The 21,794-nt window shown below is 38.8% G+C and overlaps 1 protein-coding gene across 2 annotated transcripts in view; it reads left to right on the top strand.

Annotated features, from left to right (window-relative positions):
* Positions 1-19,535, top strand: part of neurl1b (neuralized E3 ubiquitin protein ligase 1B) — a 29,365-nt gene extending 9,830 nt beyond the window's left edge. The window contains exons 1-6 of one of the 2 annotated variants that reach the window (XM_024283502.2): positions 8,815-9,372; positions 12,641-12,885; positions 12,970-13,303; positions 16,401-17,138; positions 18,296-18,421; positions 18,736-19,535. In XM_024283502.2, coding sequence (XP_024139270.1) covers positions 9,342-9,372; positions 12,641-12,885; positions 12,970-13,303; positions 16,401-17,138; positions 18,296-18,421; positions 18,736-18,983 — 1,722 coding nt within the window. In that variant the 5' untranslated portion in view covers positions 8,815-9,341 and the 3' untranslated portion in view covers positions 18,984-19,535. Of the gene's footprint in view, positions 1-8,814; positions 9,373-12,640; positions 12,886-12,969; positions 13,304-16,400; positions 17,139-18,295; positions 18,422-18,735 lie in introns of those variants that run through there. The other variant, XM_024283501.2, reaches the window with a different exon arrangement.
* Positions 19,536-21,794: the final 2,259 nt, after the last annotated feature.

Below are 21,794 nucleotides of genomic sequence, written 5' to 3'. Positions count from 1 at the left end.
GGAGTGATTGGTGCAATCCAAATTATTTTTGTTCTTCCTACCTCTTTTCCCTACCCCTCCATTTGAAGGAGCATTTGTAGTGAAAGTGGTATACGAAATATTTTTTAAGATCCCACTCTCCAAGTGGAGGTATACAAAGGTATATTCAAGTGCTGAAAACTCCATGCTAATGCTAGCTGATTGGGGACTATTGGTGACCTCATCGAGCGAAAGTGAATTCGGAGACATTATTTTTCCATATATCTCCGTTAGGAGGGCTAAATGTAGGGGTAGGGAGAAGGGAAGATTCGGATTGGGCCATTGTCTAACAAGCCACCTAGTGGTTACTTGGTGCACTGACCTGGCTTCATTTACTTTCAGAAACAGGAAGTCAGAATGTTGTCCATGGTCAGCCTGGCCATTTTAGAACAGATAACTTCCTTATTCCTCATTAATACAAAATGGAACATCTTTCATTTTTACCACAAATATGCAATAAAATAATGAGGAACCAAACAATTCAGCACCACCACAGTTGTCATGGATACCAAAGCCAAAAACAAAAAAAAACATTTTGGCGCCTGAGTTTAAACTAAGCATTTACAATTGCAAGAATGGGGACTGTCTTAGAGCCTTTTCACAGCACACCATCTGTATTTGATGTCCCTAGCTGCGCTCAAAATACCCCTTTATTATCCATGCTTGAGCACAGTTACACCAGTACAGTGTGTGGTCACCACCGTGCGACTAGTCATGCTTTTGATCTATTTACCAAAGATCTATCAGATACTCAACTTCTGCTAGACCATTTCGTTGTCATGCTTGTAGGTTTTGTTGCCATCTAATGCCTATAAATAGAAAAGATAGGTTTTGGCTTGGTGGTTGAAAAAACTTGGCAAACTACTTGATTGTCAAAATTACCCAGCTTTACTTTTTGTCCATGCTACATTGGTAAAGTTATGACCTTTCAGCCTCAAATCTTTATGAGTCATACTGCTTCATTTAAATTGTTGTATGCGATTGACAGAAATGAGGAGGAAATTCAGATTTACTAAAATTGTTGTATATTTGTTGCTGAAAAGCTACAATCTAGGCCCCTATGCCTTTAAACCACTTGCTTTTTCACTAATGAGATTTTGGATTCTTTTTCTTGTGAGTGTTTGAATTTAAGACAATTTGGAGGTTACAGTTTGAGCGCCTATAGGCAAATTCTGACGAGCTTTAAATTGTTTGAGAATAATTCACTTTGAACTGTGTCATAAACTCTAATGATGTTAACGGGCTTAATTGGGATTTTCTTAACTCTAGGTTTGTTGTTTTATGTGCACCGCAAGAATTCACTGCTTTCCCTTCATTTGCCTCAGAGGATTAACGTGAATATGGCATAAAAACCTTTTATAACTGTGGTTCAGCAGTGAAAAGCTGTGGGTCAATAGCAACCATCCTGCCTTTTATAATGATACCCCTTATAAACATATTTATTGCTCTACATACACTCTCAGATTGATCCCTCTTGGGGTTTTTTTGGATCTGTCTTCATTAAACTTTACACCTTCCATTCCTAAAACCATCATTTTTATTTAATAATATTTATTAAAAAATAAAGCCAAAATATATCTGTAAAAGTTGAGGCTCTTGAAAGTAGCTGAAAGACGATCTTTTTTTGCGTGTAGTCCTTGTGTATCAGACAAAGACCTTGACTTAGACTCCCGGATGTCCTACAGCTTCTCCTAACTCCCTGTCAGGCAAAATCAGGCATTGATTTCTTGGGTAGAAGAATGTTTGTGCTTCCTGTGTCTCTGACTATGCAGGAACTTAGGAAACAGCTATGGCCATAGAGGATAAACCACCTTTAACAACCGCTAAGTCTAAAGACAAGCCGAAAAGAAATCATCTGCGGTGTTCTGGACAAGGAGTTGTTTCCTGCGTCTCTTTTGGTGGGGCATCCGCTCCTCATCCCAGAGAACACCGAGACAATGGAACAGATGGAGGAAGAGCACTGTCCGTGCATCTGGCTAACTGCGTTGAAAAGACATTTTTAGCATGTCTCCCACTGACAGAGAAGCCTAAAACAATATTTTGAGAAGAGCTAAGCCACTTTTCATCTTCCACTACCAAAAAGTACAAATTGACTTTGTATAGCTAAGGTTACTTTGATTTAGTTCCAGGTTGGTGTATTTTAAAGTATGCTCCATCTCCGGACAGCTTCCATTGTTTGCGTTGCTGAGAATATTTATGTGGGGATCTGGCCTGTTATGTAATGCTGTGATTTAGGCTCCCTGCAGCAGAAGACCCCTCTGGAAATGGAAATGTATAGTATCAAAGTGAATGCGGTGGCCCTGTTCAGAATCAAGGCAGAAGTCTGGTGTATTTCTCTCTGTGTATTCTAGTCTACACAGCTTAAAAAAACATCTCAGGGAGTTAGCATGAAATTTTACAACAGATTTATATTTTTTAGTAAACAAGTTTATAGAGAATATTCTAAAAAAAAAGATTCTAATGAAAAATCAAGTTTTGCTAGTACCAACCGAGTTTAACAAGAAATTAAACCAATTAACTTAGAATTAAAAATACCATCTTTTCCACATAAGGTGCACTTAATAGCGTATTTTTTAAATAAATAAATGTGTGTTGCATAATTAAGAGCATTTTATATGTAGATTAATTTTGCTTGCAGATGACAAAGTAATTTTGAGAGGTACATGTCACTTTGTCAAAATGTCATTTTCAAAGAAGTTAGCGTGTTATAGTGACTACCCTAACACAGCTAATGTGTGGGATTTTTGGCCATGTCCGAATTCCTTCCCTATACTTACAATATAGTGCCATTTTATAGTACTGTCCGAATTTACCATTCTAAAATCGAGAGCCCAAGAAATTCAAGAAGTCTGCGAAAAACTAGCGTGCATTGATGCTCACTAGATTAGCAAATATGGGCCACAATGCATTGCAGCAGAACAATTTTTGTGATTTTTTTTTTAAATAATACACTCTTGACATTATCACTATCAGAACACAGTGGAGTCACAAATAGACGTTGTGAAATGTTCGTATCGATTAGATTTTCGCTTCTGTGAGGACCAAGAACCCTAGAATGACACAGACTCAGCTGGAAAAATTAAGTTTATTCTGCTCAGAGGAAAATGGTGGAGAGCTAAGGAGACCCCTGGATCCTCCTGACCAGCGGAGGCAGTGGAGACTAAAAGAAAAAGAGAGGTTAGCTACCAAGCTAAAGGCTAGAACAGGGCTTTGGCATTTAGAGTTTTGCTCTCCCACGAAAGTTGTAGTTGAAGCTTAAACTGAGAACAGTTGGAGGAATATTCGTGAGATCCAAGTTCAGCTTGGAAGGAGATCAGGTTCAGAACAGGAGGATTGCAAGTGAGGTCCACGCACAGCTTGAGATGAGATGATCCAATTTGAGTCCAGACAGAAACAATACATTCAAAACCACGAGAAAGGCAGGAATGGACAAACAAAATCTTAGGAATAGGGAAAAGCTTGGACAGGATCTTTCGAAAGGGCTGGAGAGAAGGCAAAAGGCTCCAGTGACAGACAGACAGCAGCTTCAGAAACGGGAGGCACAGGTGGAACTGGTCAGGTGATTAGCAGGAGAGCAGACACCAAGGAAGGAAAGGGAGGGGTGAGAAACCATGACAGCTTTGTGAAATCGACAACGTTTAATGAAAGAAAAGTGTGAGCATGACGTCCGAATTGCTTTTAAAATCTAGGGCACTAGATAGTTTATAGTAGTTAGGGATTAGCGTTGGAATTCAGACATGACCTTTATTTACTTGTTACCAACAAGGTTGCGGATTAGCTTAATCACAGTAACGTTTGTTTTAGCTATATCAGTCTGATTTATTGTGTGTTGCAAATAAGGTTGGGAGTTACAGGTAAATATGCTAACGTGGCTAACACTTCTAATGTGACTAACATGTAGCCGTGTTGCAAACAATTTCTACAATTATTGTCGACGAGGTTAATAGTCTGACTGACATATGGACTTATCTCTGACTCTTTTGTTTTAATTAATGTGCATTTTGGTTTGATGTGCCTTATATTTTACATAAGTTAAAAAATAGTGCAGAAAATACGGTTATCATTTTAGATGAATGACCTTAACTTTGACATTGTAACATTATAAAAAACAAACAATACAAATTAATTAGTTAATTGGATGTCAGGAATTGTGTTCAAACTAAATGCTTTGATCTATTAAGTTAAACGTTATATAATACAATATCCCAAAGAACATAAAAAAACAACAGGTTGCATGCAGCAGATCGATGGAATTCTTGTCCATCATGGGTCAAGACAGTCATTGAGTTTGAATAATTTAGCTTGGTTTCACACTGCACTTTTAAGGGTGGACCAAACTGTTTGAAACATTGCACAGTTGTAACTCATTTGAGTCTGGTGTTGGCCAAAATGACTTCGGAAGAATAACAAACAAAATGGACTTGTCCTGGTATTGTTCATGGACACAAGGCATCATCTCCCCAATACACATTCACTGAGAGTGACTTAATGCTATGTGTAAGACAACATGTTTTGATTGATAAGATCTGTGTTTCTACATATCTGATGGTTTTGTGGGACAGAATAATGCGGACACGTTCTCATTCTGCAGTTTTCAGCTCATGTAAGCCTCATCCAGGTTTGAGCTGTTTCTTTCGCCGAGTAAGAGTGTAATTGTGAGAGAGGCTCCATGAGATTAAAACTGCTTACAAAAAAATACAGAGGACCCCTTTGTTTTCGGACATACCTCACATTTCACACATACGCTCTTGTCTTTGACTGAAACTCAAAACGGAACCTTTGAAGCCATTTCAGTCCAAATGTTTGTGCAGGCGAAACACTATTTGTTGGGCTCATGTGTGGAAATTTGCCCACCGTTGCTTCTTGACTGGCCTAGTAGGACAAAAGTCATATGGACTGGTCTGCATTTGTATATAAACATTATTACCTGTAATAATATTGTGTCTTGTTGTGTAAAAACATAAAAAACCGAGATAAACTTGTGATTCTTCTGAATGTTTTTTGGCATCTCTAGATTGCTCAGCTGATTCAAGCAGTCTGGTTCCAAAGTATTTAGCTCCCTCAGGAGATGGGTACTTGTACTTTTGCTGACTTTTATGGGTTTAGAAATGTTAAATTGTCCCGAGCTAGTAATTGATCATATTGGGTCTGTTTATTTGCATTCATAGTTTTTTGTAGTTCCATGAAGAACTTTTTCTTGACTTATAAGGAGATTTAATCCATGGAATGTTCAGGAGACACAGACTGTCCTCATTTACTGTAATTTAGCTTCCACCCTTTAATTTTGTCCCATCAAGTTACATTTTTACAATAATTAGTTTTTTTCCTGTGTTTACCTCAGCTGATTTAGCAGCAAGTTACATAATGTTTTAGCAATAATTCAATCTTCTGTTCTTTTTCTTTTAGGAAAACCTACATTTTTACCAAAAATTACACTTTATTTCTATCCTTTTAGTAAGATATCTTCAAAAACAAAAGTTTAGACTCATTTCTGTGGTAAAAACAGTACTTATTTGGTCTGTTTCTTAATTCCCCAGGGACAGAAAAAGTATATCTTCTTGACAAGGCTTCACTAACTGTTTTGATATGGGACAGATTTTCTTGTCAAACGACATGAATAGGCCGTGCCCATGCCAGCAATCCTGCTCTGTTCCCCAAATTTACAGCGCATGCAAGTCATCCACAAAGTGCTGATGGTTTTAATTTACTGAAATCTAAAATTGCAGCAGTAAAACAGAGTATGCAACAATTTTGTCTGCTTGTGACTACCACAGCATTCAGTCTTATGATCTAAAGGATTCTGCAAATTAGAACAGTCTGTGAGGGCACCAGGCACATGGCAAGAGCTCCTCCTAAAGTGTCTACCATAAAACCCAAGTGCTGCTGCTGCTGTGATGAAAGATCATTTTAGCTTGGCATATTTCCCCACTTTTTAGAGACTTTTTTTGGACTAAAAACAACAGCTTTACAAACTCCAACTGTGTTTTTAAAAAGCAGGTGTTTGACTCCAGTGGCTTGTTAGGAGTGGAGATAATGAAAAGACAGGAGCACACATTGAGAGCAGATGTGGACAGACTGTTTGAGAACAGAAAAAAAAGCCTGCAGGGTTCCAAGAAAATGAATTGACCAAAGAAAAAAAATGCATGGATTATTGTGTTGGCTTGATAGAGTTCAATGCAGATGGATGTTTTCTCAGTGAAGGTTGGCATAACTCACCCCGTCTATTAGATCAGTGGCTGAGGTTTGGACGACAGCCTTTTCCTGCTGTTCTAAGGCCACCGCTCAAAAAACCTCCCAAGCATTCATCGGCACACTACTTCTACCTTTGAATCTTGTAGTGGGACTAAAATTTTGCAAATACACCATTGCTGCGTTCCCCATAGAAGCAGTCACGTTGCTATCGGCCAACTTTCCTTAAGCATAAAAGGTAAGTCTACCCTCCTTCTCCTGGAAATAACTGCAGAGACCCTCTGGAGATTGCTACACGGCAGATGCGTCTCAATGCAAGCTTTTGCACACTAAAAAGGATTTTTTTCCCCCGTTCTTTTTGCCCATTAACTGCAAATCAAATCATTTCTACACCATAAACTCCCTATTCCCACCAACATTATCAAGAATCAGCAATTTTAATGTTTTTGTATCACACCTGGGAACTGCAAATGAAATTCTGCTTGTGTCCCAATTTCTGTTTATGTAATCGTTACAACCTAGATGTGTCCAACTGATCCCAAAAGCTAGAACAGGGTCACTCTTCCATGCGCAGGATTCCCTCAGCTAGTAGTAAAACAGGTTACAAAATGTTGCCAAGCCATGGTGGAAAATGGCAAAGCTTTTTTTTTGTAGTAAAACTTTAATGTGTTTCCCTAACCTCAACCAGAAACTTTTACTGCCCAACCACTTTTTGACATTGAAACTTAATCAAGTTGCTTTACTGTGGATTAATGCCATAAACTATTGTAGTTAAACGGAATAACTCGAAATAAGGTTTAGAGTTCATACTGACAGCATAAAACTATAACAACAGTCCCATTATACTGAGGAGGTAAGGATGGTAATAAAAAGAGAGTAAAACCTTCATAAGATTGAAGGATTAAATAATACTTTTTTGTTAGCTTTTTTATTTTGTTTTTAAAGTTTTAAACTCCTTCAGCCAAAGGAGACCTATCATAGTTGTAAACGTTAAATAATATTGCATATGTACAAAAAAAGTACCAAAAACCACCATAACCTCTTGAAAGGCTTTTTGTTTTGATTCAGGATTTATTTTGCATTGGATGTCTAAACCTTTGACGTTAAGTAATCACAGACTAGTAGGTCAAGTAGGCCACAGGAGGTGATATGATATGTGACATGATGTTGGTTTTTCTAGTGCTTTTGGCTATGAAGTGCAAAGCAGTTGTTTTTTTAAGTACCTGATTATACTTATACCAGGCAGCAGTGGATGCAGTTTATTTTTCCTGAACAGAAACACAGCTCTAAAAACAGAATCAAGTATTTATTCCAAAGAAACTTCTTAAATCATAAGTGGCCAAGAATCTGCTGGAAAAAAAAAACACTAATTTGCACGTTTCATGTCTACATTTGTGACAGAACTGTGTATACACTCAGTGTGTATTGAAGGTCTAATATTTGGAAAGGTCAGGGAAATGACTTTAATAAGGTTTCTCAAGGTAGGAAAAGATTGACTTCAGTTCAAATCATCTTTCTTTAAATGTCAAGATTTTGAAAATAATGACACCAGCCTACCTTAAAATGGAAAATGCTGAAAGTTTCTCTTTTTTGTTGCTTGGCTTTTCTTTTACATTGACCAGAGCAAATTGATTTTAAACATAATGTGGTTCCACAGCTGTTTTTTAAATGTATTTTTGGGTTGATAGTTCTTGAAAGAAGCTTTGTCCTGGAACGAAAACACAAAAAGGAAAACCTGCTTGTTTTTAGTCCATCCTTTAGGTTGTTCGTCATACATTCTACACTGGACAGATGAATATATAGTCACACGCACCTGTGTGGGGGTTGAAGTTTAATGATTGACTAGTTTCGGTTACACACATTTTTTAAGCAACAACAACAAAAATACTTATTGAAACCAAAATGAACTGTAATACACACTTTCCAAAAGTGTTACAGAAGTGTTGACTGGATCTGCAGACATCAAGCAGGATGTGTGATAAAATCCTCACTGTAGGAATAAAATAAGCGCTGCAATCATCATACTTTATTAACACCTGATAATCTCACTCAAGCTGCAAGGGAGAAGCGGCGCTTGGTGCTGCAGCTCTCCTGTATTTACACAGAAGGCTTGATTGCAGACATCATCGCAGCCTCACATTCACTTCCCGTGTTAATCCCCCGTTGCTACTGCAGCTCTTTTTTTCTTTCCTAGAGCAAGGCAAGGGTGTGTGTGTGTGGTGGGAGGAATTTTCACTTCTGCATTGCTTCACCCTAAACACCATTCATCTACAGCTCATGCAGGGAGCCGGCGTATCCTGCTAAAACAAACAGCATTAAGGATGCAGGAACAAATGCTTTTGTTGTCCATTTTATTTTAGTATTATGTCCTCAACCCAATAGCTTTCCCTGTAAGACACATTTGCCCTCAGGATCGTGCCCACACGTGCACATGCACATGGACTTCCTAGATTTATGGTAATGCAGACTTTCATCCCACTCATTCCACTGGCATACATGCTTACATACATTTTTCATGTCTCTGTTTGCATGTCTTCCTTATTGCACCTCCATCCACTCTTGTGGTCCCACTGATGCTCTCATTCCTGCAAGCCCTGCAGGCGGTGCATGCACGGCTCCTCAGAGGGTGGTGTGGTCCAGAAGACAGGAAGCAGCTTGAGAGAAGCCCAGCAGAGGATGGTGGGGAGGGGGATTTCCTCATATGGTGCTGGGACTTTTATCATAGGAGGGCTTTCTTTTTGTTCAAGGGGGCCTGGTTGGATTAGGGATGATCACATCCATGGAATGAATCACTTAGATTCCATCATGTTCATAGCTTGTTTCACAGTAATAAGATAGTTAATTTGGAGCTGATTAAATTATTTAGATGCTGTGAGTTTATTTTTTCTTTTTTTAAGGGGGATCTCAGCTTACTGCGTCTTTAAAGTCGAGCAGATAGTACAGAAAGGAGGGGGCTGCTGTGCGCCAGTTGGAAGTGTCTGCCTGTCGCAGCGGCTTGACATTAAGAGGAGCGCGTCCATGCTCCAGCTTGGAGCCGCACGGAGACCTGGACGCGCAGGCACGCGGGAGCCTGGATACATGGATGCGCAGAGGGATCCTGCATTGAAGTTTTCAGCCACAAATTCCCGGATATAATGGGGAATACGACGCCCAAACCCCTAATTGGTGAGCTTTGCGTTCGTTTCTTCTCTTCCAACCCGCATCGGTGGCTCGCAGTGGTGCGGGGACGCGCTCCCCATCACGCAGGAGCGACGCGTGATTCCAGGGTCCAGGAAAGCTGCTCCACACATCCACTTTTTTATCCATCCATCCATCCATCATTCTCGGGATGCGTTCAGGAAACCCTTTAAATAATCGTTTATTTTCTTAAATTTTGAGTCAAAATGAATATCAGAACTTTAATTAAAATGTTCCCTCTTGCTCAGATTTGTACCCTTTTTGCTCATTTATACACACTTTAAACAAGAACCACCAACTTAATCTTTAGATAACAAACACAATTTAAAAAAAAATACACACAATTTTAAATCAAACACATTAAAACTCTACTTATAAGTTGGATTTATAATTCTTTAAGTGTTAAGTGATTCCCAGTGATTTATGCAGGTCTGTTTGACTTTTCAGCTCTGATTTTTCTGCTTATGAGTTCTCAGTCTGAACCACTTTGTCATGTCACACAGAGCCCATTACTTGATCATCAGTTCCTCATATCTCTTTGATTAACATTTGTCACACTTGCACGCCCACGGGCTTTTGCTGTGGAAAGATGTGGTTCCTGCTTTTCCTGCAGATGATATTCACACTGGTCTTCTAAGAGTCTGTTTCATAGGATTTTTAGAGATAATCATTAGTTTTTGGTTTACATTTTTCTATAGCTGATGTTGTAAAACCAGTTCGATTTTTTTCTTCAAATAATCAAATCAATCAATCAGCTTCATAATCAGTATCTGCTTTATAACTTGTATTTTATTCTCCCCTAATAATGTCCACTGATTTTGTATATTTAGTCCTATTGAATTTATGTTTTTTAAGCTTTGTTTTGCCTCAAAAAGTGACAAATATGAAGTTATGATTCAGAATTTCTGAGTATAATGGACATACTATGCATGTAGACTTTGGGTGACCTTCATGCATCTTGTAGAAAGCAACATTTACTTGAATACTTTTTGTTAATAGAGCTGTTTCATTCATTTGTTTATAAATATGGATTTATTTTACAATTTCTATTTGCTTGTTTGTAAAAAAAAACCAAGACAATATAAACTCAGTAAAAATGCACATTTCATAAATCTGATGACAATGTTTTACTGAAAAAAATAAAGCATTTTCTTTTGTCTAAAAGAAATTATTTTTTTAAAAAGATTTTTACGTAAAGTTTGATTGGAAATTGTTTTCCATTTTAATCTTTGTAGAATTGTTATATTTTTTAACCAAAAAAGCCCAAATATTAAATAAGTCAGTTTAGGTGACAAAAATATTGCAGGGTACCTTCAGACAAAAAAATATATTTTTACTTTTTAAATAGATTGATACAACAGTTAAAAGGTCACATCATCAAAAATCACATATATTGTTGGTGTAACTTCATTAATATCAGTTAATATTAGTTTGATGCCACCAAAACTTCGCCATATATGAAATAAAATGTAAATTTTTAGGATTTTTCTGTAAACCACTCTATTGCTTGACCTGGAATATCGCCCTCTAGTGGCCGGTGCCAAACGCACAATGGAAGAAGTGAGGTGGCACAATTAGGGAGCCACACAGTCTGGAGGAAGCTGGGGCAAAAGATATTACATTATCTTAACAGAACTCTGTTTGTTTCCCGTCTGAAAAGCCACAGACATTTTAAACATTTATTTTAAACAGCATTTTCATTGTCTTCAGCGCTTGTTTATTATTGTACCCATGGCAGTCGGTGCCTCGTCTTTAAACGGAGCAGCTGATCTCTCCCTTAAGCTATTCAGGCTGCTATTGATGTGAAAAATATCTGCGATGTATTATGCGCCTGTGACTCAGATTCAGAAAGTAAAGGGTTGGGGGAGGCTTTGTGAGGACATTATGCCATTTCAGGGGCTTTTTTGTCACCACTTTTGGGAGTAATGTTCCCTGTTGCAACTACAGAAAGGCAAATAAATGTAAAAAATGAAAATAAAAAGTTGATAAATCTATTTAAATCTTTAAAAGGACTAAATAAGAATCTGTCATGGGCAGTGTGACCTGTAGAGCTATGCCTTTCATCTAATAATGGCAAACCAGTGTCTATATCAGGCTACACTGGAGGTGATTTAACTGCAGATTCCCAGTATGTCACTCAGCCAGCGAGGCATTTGAGCCTGACCCCTTTAAGCTGAATCCCAGCATGCTCTTCTTCATTTTTTTTTTTTTTTTTACTCAAAGCACATCTTACTCTCAAATACCAAATTCTCCCAAAAACGAAAAGGATGAGGCGCCCGCACAATCGTTTGAGACGTTACAGATGTTCCTGCCTCTGCTGCATAGTTTAGAATATAATCAGTGATAATGTCTGTTTTAGGAAATGTACTATGGAACATTTGGCTGAGTTATTGTCTTTACACCAGATTGCATAGAATTTTAAACAGAAGTGTAATCACTGGAGCCCCGGAGGGGAACAGAGGCAGCAGAAATTCACATTTTGAATTTCAGTCTGTCAATACCATAAACACTCGTAAAAAAAAAAGAAAAAAAAATCAGAATCTAGTGAATCTTCTGAGCATTTATTTGCTTGGTTCTGTTAAAGCAGGGCCTCTTTTTGCCAAAGAAGGACTGACGGTGGATTCTCCTGCAGAGATTATTTCAAAGATTAGGTCTTTTATATGCATGTTTCTGCCCTGACAAGGCACTGTGTGATTCATACCCCCCCTCTCAAGAATCAAAGAGGCCGTTTGGGTCTTGTTTATACTGTAGGCAAGGGTGTGTACCATCCATAAATATAATGGATCCTTGTGTCTGTTGTCAAGTTAAAGCTGAGTTTTTCCCTGTTTTGTATACGTTCTCCCTTGTCCAGTGGTGCAAATATTTGCATCGAACTAAAGCCAGATGTTTTTTTGTTTTTTTTCTCTATGAGGTTTTGTCTGAAAGGCTTATTTTTAGTTATTTTACATTGCAAATGTAGCCCTATAGAGGCTATTTCAAGTGTTTTTTTTTACATCATATAGGGTTCACATCCACAATGGGAGAGGAAATGTGTAAGACTGTGAGCTAGCTGCTACCGCAGACAACCAGTGGAGTCTTGATTATGTTGTTTTTCCGACAGCTGGTGTCACAAGCGCTGCTGTTTTGATCCTGCTTGAGTCACATCACAGCGGGGGCCCTGCAGTTCACATGCTATTTCCTCTCCAGCTTTGTGGAATCATTAACGGCCTTTTCTTTTCTCCCGCTTTGACCTGATGTTTCTTTCTCCCTCTGGCAGATGCGACTCTTCAACCCCGTCTGGTGGCCACAAGGCAGTACTACACCCTGCCGAACAATGCGGCTGGCGTGGAGAGAAGAACGTCCGCTCTTCCGGTTGGTGTAAACTTGGAGCCCCTTCGCTTTCACCCGCATGCCAAAGGAAAGAACATCAGGCTGGATGGGCAGCTTCGCCGCGCCACCCGCAAGAACAGCTTCTGCAATGGCATCACTTTCAGCCATCGGCCCATCCACCTATACGAAAAGGTTTGTTTCCTTTCCTGATCAATGTCTGGAAGAGCAAAAGACACAACAATAAATGCTAATTCTTTACTTTTATGAAAAATTCAGGTGCGTCTGCGCTTGACCGGTGTGCACAACGGCTGGAGTGGAGCCCTTCGCTTTGGCTTTACCAGTCTGGATCCCAATGATTTGGTTGCTGCTGACATTCCTAAATACGCCTGCCCTGACCTGGTCACACGGCCCGGTTACTGGGCAAAGGCTCTGCCTGAGAGACTGGCTGTGAAGGACAATGTTCTGTCTTTCTGGGCTGATCGACATGGCCGGGTTTTCTACAATATCAACGACGGGGAGCCCATCCTCTTCCACTGTGGGCTCAGCATCGGCTGTCCGCTTTGGGCCATCATAGATATCTACGGCATCACCCAGGAGGTCATACTACTGGGTAAAAAGTATTCTCTTATTGGTTTTTATTTTGTAACTATCTCTACTTTTTCTTAGAGGGTTTTAAAGTCTTTTTGTGAATAGTTTCTCCTTCAGACTAAACGTTTTAGTTGTAACCATAGACCAGGGGTCTGCGACCTGTGGCTCCTGAGCCACATGTGGCTCTTTTTTCTCTCCATGGTGGCTCCTTGGCCAAACATAAAATAAGTCATGGAGACTTCTGACCCAGCCATATCGACCGTCTGAGTCAACAGCTCCTTGCTAAGGGCTGCCTAACTTAAACAAATAAACAAATCCCGCAAACTAAGACTACCAAGGTCCAACCCCAAACTAAAATAACAAAACCAGGCAGTGTAAGACTGCTGAGGACAAAGAGGGGAAAAAGAACAACAAAAATTAGTTATAATAATAAAAGGAAAAACAAAATAGCAAATTTTTAAATTAAGGATTACTTATTTAGCATTTATTTAATGTAGATTAGTTAAATTTATAAACTGATGGCTGAGATTCAGATAAATGGCTCTTTTACTGTTAAAAGTTGCCGACCCCTGCCATAGACCTATACAATCTCTCGTGTCATCATGGGATACTGCACTGCAAAAATGATGCCTGAAGTGGGTTTGGATATTAACCCTTTAACGTTCTTTGGCTCATTGGACAAATCATGCGTTGAGGTCCCCCATTGGAAATGCATTACCTTCCACCCTCGCAAAATCAGGCCAGAGCCTTCGCCGTCACTTCCTGGTATGTCTTCCCCGATTTCAGCCCGTCAGCAGCGATTAGTCCGAGTCGGTCTGAGTCACGTTTTTTGAAGAAGTACTACACGGTAGTGTGTGTTGTGTTGCTGTCGGCGCTGACAGCTCAAACATTAAAGGGTTTACCTGAGTTGAACTCAATAATGTTCCAAAAATGACATTTGATTGGGACAAAGTAAAGTTTGAACCTCTGCTGGGTCCACCCACCTGCCAATCAAAACCTATACAAATGAGAGTTCTGATCAAATTAATTCAGTCGATTAACACAAAATTCTCAATTAACTTACAACGCTTTAACCCTTGCTTAGTATCGTGCTCTTGGAAACTGTCTCCCTCTTCCCTGCCTTCCTTTCCATCACCTTCTTTGCGTTTCCCGCTCGTACACACTGGGATGTTTATCCTCCGTCTGGCAGCAGCTATGGCCTTGTTTGGTTAAGGCAGCAGAGATCCCAGGAGCTTTAGTGAGGGGTCGGTGCACTCAGCTGCTCCGGCATAACTAGAAATAGTGGAAAAGGAATGTCTTATAAGTCAGACGAGGACTAGAAGGGGCCGGACGTATTTAGATCAGCCTTTTGAAAGTTCGAAAAACATGAAGTAAAGGCTTGTGCATTAACATTTTAATGTTTTATTCCAGTTAACAAGCAGAAAAATTAGCACAAAAAGTTTTTTTGTTCAGCAAATGTCCAAAAAGTATCATTAAAATCCAGCAATTTTATAGGGAATTGCTCTTCAAAGTGATAAAACCTTAAAATCATCTTTATGTCTGACACCTACAGCTTACAGCAAAGGAGAAAAAACATTTGTACAATAATTTCCCTCCTCCTTGTTAGCTAATTCGAGCACATATAGTGCACCAGTATCTTCAGGTCTCTTTTGCACATAATTACCCTGGATCTTATTGGACCATATTTTCAAAAATGGAAACACTAACAAGCATTTGCAACCTCTAGGATGTTTTTATTATCCCACTCCTCCTTCCAGAGCTGTTTACATTCAGCCACACTGAAAGCTTTTCCTCACTGCAGGATCCAGAGAAGCTTCAGCTTCTGCATTGACTGTTAAAAGACTTTAACTCGTGTTAATTATACGTGTTACTGAGAATTTTCCAAGCCCTAAAGGACTATATTTTTTAGACTATAAGTTGATCCGGAGTATATGTTGTAGACCCCAAAAAATGAATAACTTTGAAGGAAAAAAAAATCATATATAAGCTGCTATTTTGGGAGAAATTTATTTAACAAAATATAAGAATAAAAACAGATATTTCATCTTAAAAGGCAAATAATAATAAAAGAAATAGATAAAATACTATATGCACCTGTATTACAATAATGCAACATATGTTATGAAATTTAGGAAAAATCTTTTATATTCGCACAAAATATGAACAATTATTCAGATAACCATAGGATAAAGAACATGCTAACAAGTCAAACGAAGTCTTTATATCACTCAGTTTGTGGAATTCTACATTGTTTGCATCACTTTGGAACAATTCAGCCGAGTTCCTCTTCTGTTTTGCTGTCAGTAGCAAATCCCCACATCTACAGAGCCCCCTAGTGGTCATTAGTGGGAAAATAACAAACTCATTTATCAAACTATTAACTTTAAAAAATCACAAATAAATTGCACCTGAGGATAAGTTACAACCATGGTGAACAATGCAAAAGAAAAAAAGCACAATTTATACTAAAAAAATTGGTAGTAAGGTAGCCCCAGACTATCATGGTACCACCACCATGCTTTATTGCTGGTGTTTTCTTTGCCACTAATGAGAAACCTGAGACAAAGAAAGTCAACATGAGGCATTACTTTGACTAGTTGGGGAGAAATGATCTCCTTTTCAAGACGGATTGATTAAAAATCACCTTTTTGCCTTTTTAGTAGAATAATTTTTCATGGGTTTTTTTTTGCTGCATCAATATTGGGATTTTTTTTTGACTCATCAGGCCTGAGAACACTCACGTTTGAGCTCTACGTTTCCTTTATAGACCTGTACAGGTCATGACAGGTTAAACATCCGTCCTTAGACTTTACCTTCATCGTGTCTGTGGAATAATCTTTTGACTGGTGTTCTGAAAAATTAAGCGAATAAATGCAAATTAAACAACAAATGTGACAAATAATTTAATATCTACCATTTAAAATTGCTTGCGGTGAGATAATTTTCATTTTCTGCAAAGGAAAATTATTTTAAAAAGTCTCCAAGAACCCTAAAAAGATTTGCCGTTCTTCTTCACCAAAGTTTCTGTGACTTTTTAAGAAGAAAAAAACCAAACAAAACCCATGTGAAGGAAATAATGCCTCCCTGTCTTGTTCTTGTGTCCCTGTTTTCCATCACAGACATCAAATTTGCTGAGAGCGTGGGGTCCAGCTGCCTGACTTCGGCCCGTCTGAGCGCCTATGTGCCCCAGAGCAGCCACGACTCGGCCAATTACAACAACAACCAGCTGGAAAACAACCAGGCTGCCGCTGCCAAGATGGCCAACCTCCAGCTTAACAGCTACACGCAGATCATCCCCTGCTGCTCCTCCTCCACCTCTGCCTCCACCACGCCATCCTCGTCCGTCTCCACTGCATTCCCGAGGCTGCTCCGGAGCTCGCCATCCCTGCTGGACAATGACTTGCACTTTCACCCCATCCGCGGTTCCGATGTGATTCTCTCTGCAGACCGCTCCGCGGCCTGCATCCATTTCCTGGACAGCAGTCGGACTCTGGTGTTTAGTGACCGGCCGCTCCATATAGGCGAGACTCTGTACGTGGAGGTTGGCCACCTGGGCTTACCGTACTTTGGGGCTCTGTCTTTTGGCCTGACGTCATGCGACCCGGCCGGTCTGCATGCGGCGGATCTACCAGCCGACCCGGAGGTTCTTTTGGACCGGAAGGAGTACTGGGTGATGCACAGAGGCTTCCCCATCCCGTGCTCAGGAGACGTGCTCAGTTTCAGCCTGCTGTCCAGCGGAGAGGTGCATCATGGGGTGAATGGCGTGGGGCGTGGCAGGCTGCTCTGTGTGGACTCCTCTCAAGTTCTGTGGGCCTTTTTCACCCTGCATGGTGCTGTCAACAGACTCAGGATACTCGGTGAGTCTGTTTATGCAACTCTTAGTAAAAAATTTAGTTTTCCTAGGATTTCAAAATCCCCAAAACTTTATTTAAACCCAAATTCATGATGATAAATTTAATATTTTTTTTGCAGTTTTATTCTATTGTGGGAATAAAAACTATAAAACAAGGACACACTTCAAGAATATTGTTCTAACAAAACCGCTTTTAGCTTTTAGGTGGCGATTATTGCATGAAGATATTTGTGTTATGAATAAATAACTATAAAAAATGTATTGATGAAGCGGTTCATCCTTTGATCTATTTTCAAAGCGTTCCCAGTGATCTTTTAACTATGATTATGCCGGTTTTAGCTGTCGTTTTCTACAACATAGTTTCTGCAGATTGGCAAGAAGTCATTAGAAATTCACCTCTGAGTTGCTGGCATGGTAAGCCTGCCCCTACTACCTGTCATCTATCTGTTTACACTCTCTCCTGAGAGCTTACTGCCCCCTGAACCCCTAACAAATCAGACTTTTAATCCAGATTCTAACTCAGACGAGCAAACAAGGACATTCATGGATCTATTTGGCTGCAAGAAGCGAAGCAGGGAGCTTGTGGATTGCAGTAGGAGCTTCTACATCACAAATATTAGCTTTTTTTTGTCTGCCCCTCATGTATTACAATTTAAAATACCCAGAAACACAATTTTAAGCTTAATGTTCTTTATTTATTGTGTCCTCCATCATGAAAAATGCCACAAAGACACTTTAAAAACACCAAAATTAAAGAATTCATCAGAGTGGATCTTAAAATCTCGCCACCCCAATTCACCTGTATGCTTGTTTTACCACATGTAGAGACCACACTGCAATAAAACATACACAAATGAACACCATAACTAACTTAAACCAGGTTCCAATCCAGACAAAAAACAAGATTCACTTCCACATATTTTATTAAATCGATATTTATGTCTCTGCAATCACTCATCATTTATTACTCGTATTTTTCTTAGTGACAGAAATCAACAAAGTTAAAAATATGTTCGTCCTATTTTCGGTTTGGTTACTTCTTAAAAAGATTCCAAATAAAAACTTCCTCTGCCTGATGAAAGCAATCTAAAAAGACTCAAAAAACCCTTTTAAAGTCATTTTTGATACTGTGCACACTCTGAACGTGTTCTTATGAAACAGGAACGCTGCGGTCCAGCCCTCCTTCCACATCCCCCACCATTTCTCAGAGCAGCAGCCCAGATGACAGTGACTCAGACCCGGCGTTCAGCGTCAACAGATCCTCCTCTGCGTCAGAATCCTCTCTGGGTAAGTTACCAAACAATGACGATGTTCGCAGCGCCACCATGGTGGGGTTTCGATGCTTCTGTGATGTTTGCTTTCAATCCCAAACATCCACTGATTGAATTGGAAAAAGGAGCCTTTGAATTTGATTTTTTTTTTAATAGTGAAGTAAGAATTAATGCATGGTAACCTGTAATTTTTTATTTAAGTCTTACACCACAAAATATGCAAAATGCAGATTTTAATTGGGTTATAAGATCAAAATAGTCCATAATGAGCTGTGATTTAGTCTTTTAAATTCTGAATATCATCATCCACCTTTCCTCTCCTTCCCACAGTGACAGCTCCCAGCTCTCCCCTCAGTCCTCCCACCTCTCCTCCTCTCACTGCCCCAAAGCTGCCACCTGCTGGGAAGAACGGAGAATGCACGATCTGCTTCGACCAGGAGGTGGACACCGTCATCTACACCTGCGGACACATGTGTCTGTGCAGCGACTGCGGCCTGAAGCTGAAGAGGCAGATCAATGTGTGCTGCCCGATATGCAGGAGGCCCATCAAAGATGTCATTAAGACGTATCGGCCGTGATGGCTCCAAGTTTGGGTCTGGATTCTTGTTTGCAGAAGATGGGGTTCGACCCTAACTGGAGATGCCAGGACTTTGCTGCTTCTCCTCCACTGGACAAACCGGACTGGGAAGCATTTTTATATCCACACTTCCCCAGTAAGGAACTGTGTTTGGGTGAAGAATAAAGACAGAAACATGATTTTCCTTTTGTATTTTTAACAGGATTCCTTTGAGCGGAAAGGCCTTCTGTCTGTTTATTTGTATTTTCATTATCCTACATTTGTAATGTTCTTCAGCAGAGTATAATCTGAGACTTCTAGTGCCTTAGACTTTTGTAACACCGTTTGTCCAAGTAATTATGCTAACAATCCTAGCCATATTTTCCATTGTACCCTACTAAAAGCAATCCGGATTCTGAGTCGCAAAGAAAGAATGAAGCCAGTATTTGTGGAAAACAAAAGACGTGAGCATGCGGCTGTTTGAAGGAGTTTCCAGACTGTTTATGAAGAAGGATGCTTGTGAAACAAGAGGTTGGTTTTACACCTAAAGAGAATAATAAAAAAAATGATCTGATGAAACTGTGTACATAAAAATGAACATAAAAAAAATCCAAAAACAGAGATTTTTAGAAGTCACAAACCAAAAATACAATTTTTTCATTATTATTCATTGTATTGCAAGTTTTTGAGCTAAATCACCATTTTTTTCCAGAAAAAGCAAAAAATATAGATAATAAATCAGGAGACAATCTTTTACATATATATATATAGATATTACTTTTAACTAAGGTAAGATTTAAGGAGATGTTTTTGTCTGCTTGCAAACCAAATCTAAATAGACTGCAACACAATAAAAACAAATTATATTGTCAATATAAAAATGGACATGAAACTAGATAAAAAAAACAGGATGTTCGTGATTAACCTGCATTCCCATGACTGTCCAGTAGGTGGCACTGCTGCTCCTGACATTAGAACGTGTGATGAAAGGGAAATGGTCAAATTAAAAAAAGGCCTTGTGATCCAAGTCTATTGGAATACATGAATATTTTTACCCAGGTTATTAGATTTTTGTTTTCTTTTTTAGATCTGATTCATAAAAATGTAAACACAAAAGGTGAATCTGATGCAGTCATCTGCCTAAAATAGTCCATTTACATGAAGTATTTACATGAATTGGTTTGAAATTCTGGCGAGCTCATCATTTTAGTGAATTCAATCTATTTTTTACCTTTCAGTTTTAAATAAAATTTTATTTTTCACTGGCGCCATCCATCAATCTAGTCTTGGAAACAGATATGTGTCAAAAAAACTAATAATCTGATGCTACCCCAAAAATCACTTTGCATGATTTCGCTTTTAATGTAAAAAAAAATCAAATATTTTAACAAGCTCACTGCTTTTTGTGTCGTTTTAAGCTTTCAAACATTAGAAACTGTTTTTACCCTATTAGATCAAGTGTCTCCTGTCTGCAAAACAGGCCTCCTATTAAAAATAAAGGATTTTAAAAAAAAATCTGACACAGAGGTAAAAAACAGTCTTATTAAGATTCTTTTTTAAACTATAGTCACTAAAACAGACGTTTTCTTAAACTAATATTATTTTGCTTTTGAAAAAAAAATCCTTCATAAGATTATTTTCTTCTACAAAATAATTTTCTTTAAAAAAAGTATTTTTACTGTCTTAATATTTGTTTTTTTGTAGTTACATATTAGCGAAGATTTAATTAAAAAATATATATATTTTGTAGAGGCTTAATCTTTATTTTAGAGGATATGCCTGGTAATTTTTTCAAGCAGTTTGCTCACGATTTCTGAAAATCTCACTAAGCATTTTCTCAGGAAAATACTCTTGAGTATTTGTCAAAAGCCTGATTTTTTGCAATTCCAAATGTGAAAAATCTGTGTTTAAACAGTAAATCACTGGTTATTGTTTGCAGGTAAAGATGTAGTAGCACAAGGTTTAGGTGAGGAGGTAGCTGCCCCCCATGGAGATCCACCCCAGAGCCACGACCACAACATTCACAAAAATCACATTCAGATTTACTTCTGGCTGATTAACGTCACGTTTCTCAGAAATAAGGAATGCCTTTCACGCTGCAGGATTTGCAGCACTAAAGAAGTGAGCTTGTGACAACATCATCCACCCAGGGGATTTAGGCGGAGCGTGTCGCAGCTTAAAACAACCTTATCCAGAGTTTCATCAGCTGGAACAAGTAAGTCTCTGCAGAGTAAACAGCAGTGATGTCAAAAAAATAACAACAGTTGGTTGATTCTCGTCGAGCAAAAGCAACAAATTTGACACTGACTGTTCTTTGGAAACAACAATAAACTGTGTTTTCCTCATTTCCTTTTATGGCCGTTCACATCGCTTCTTTTCTGTTTTCTTCATTTATTTTGGTTGTGTGCGCCTTGAAAGAGGATTTCCCTCTTCATTTAACCTTTGACTTCAGTCAGGAACTTGGACAAATAGATTTAAAGTCTTGTTTCCCCGGGATCATCAGCTTTCTGCCTTTGTGTAAGGGAAGAGAAAAGCAGAACTTTACCAAAAACCTTTGCTAAAATATTATCTATTTATTGATCATAATCAAGCCTGTTAATAAATTAAAGCAGAAAATCACTTAAAGGCCCACTCCAATGAAAAGTGAATTTTTAGCATTTTCTTGTGGCATTTTTTGATGATGGAGGACATAGATAAAGAAAATTAAGCTTAAAATTGCATTTTGGAGTATTTCTTTATTCAAATCATTAAGTGGACAAAACAAATGCAGTGGGAAAAAGTGTTTAGAAAATGCGGGATTGCTGGCGCCAACAGTCCCACTCACAACTCGGAG

This window comes from Oryzias melastigma, linkage group LG10, assembly GCF_002922805.2.
Source record: "Oryzias melastigma strain HK-1 linkage group LG10, ASM292280v2, whole genome shotgun sequence".
Classification (NCBI taxonomy): Eukaryota; Metazoa; Chordata; class Actinopteri; order Beloniformes; family Adrianichthyidae; genus Oryzias; species Oryzias melastigma.
This window is presented reverse-complemented; position numbering and strand designations above follow the sequence as displayed.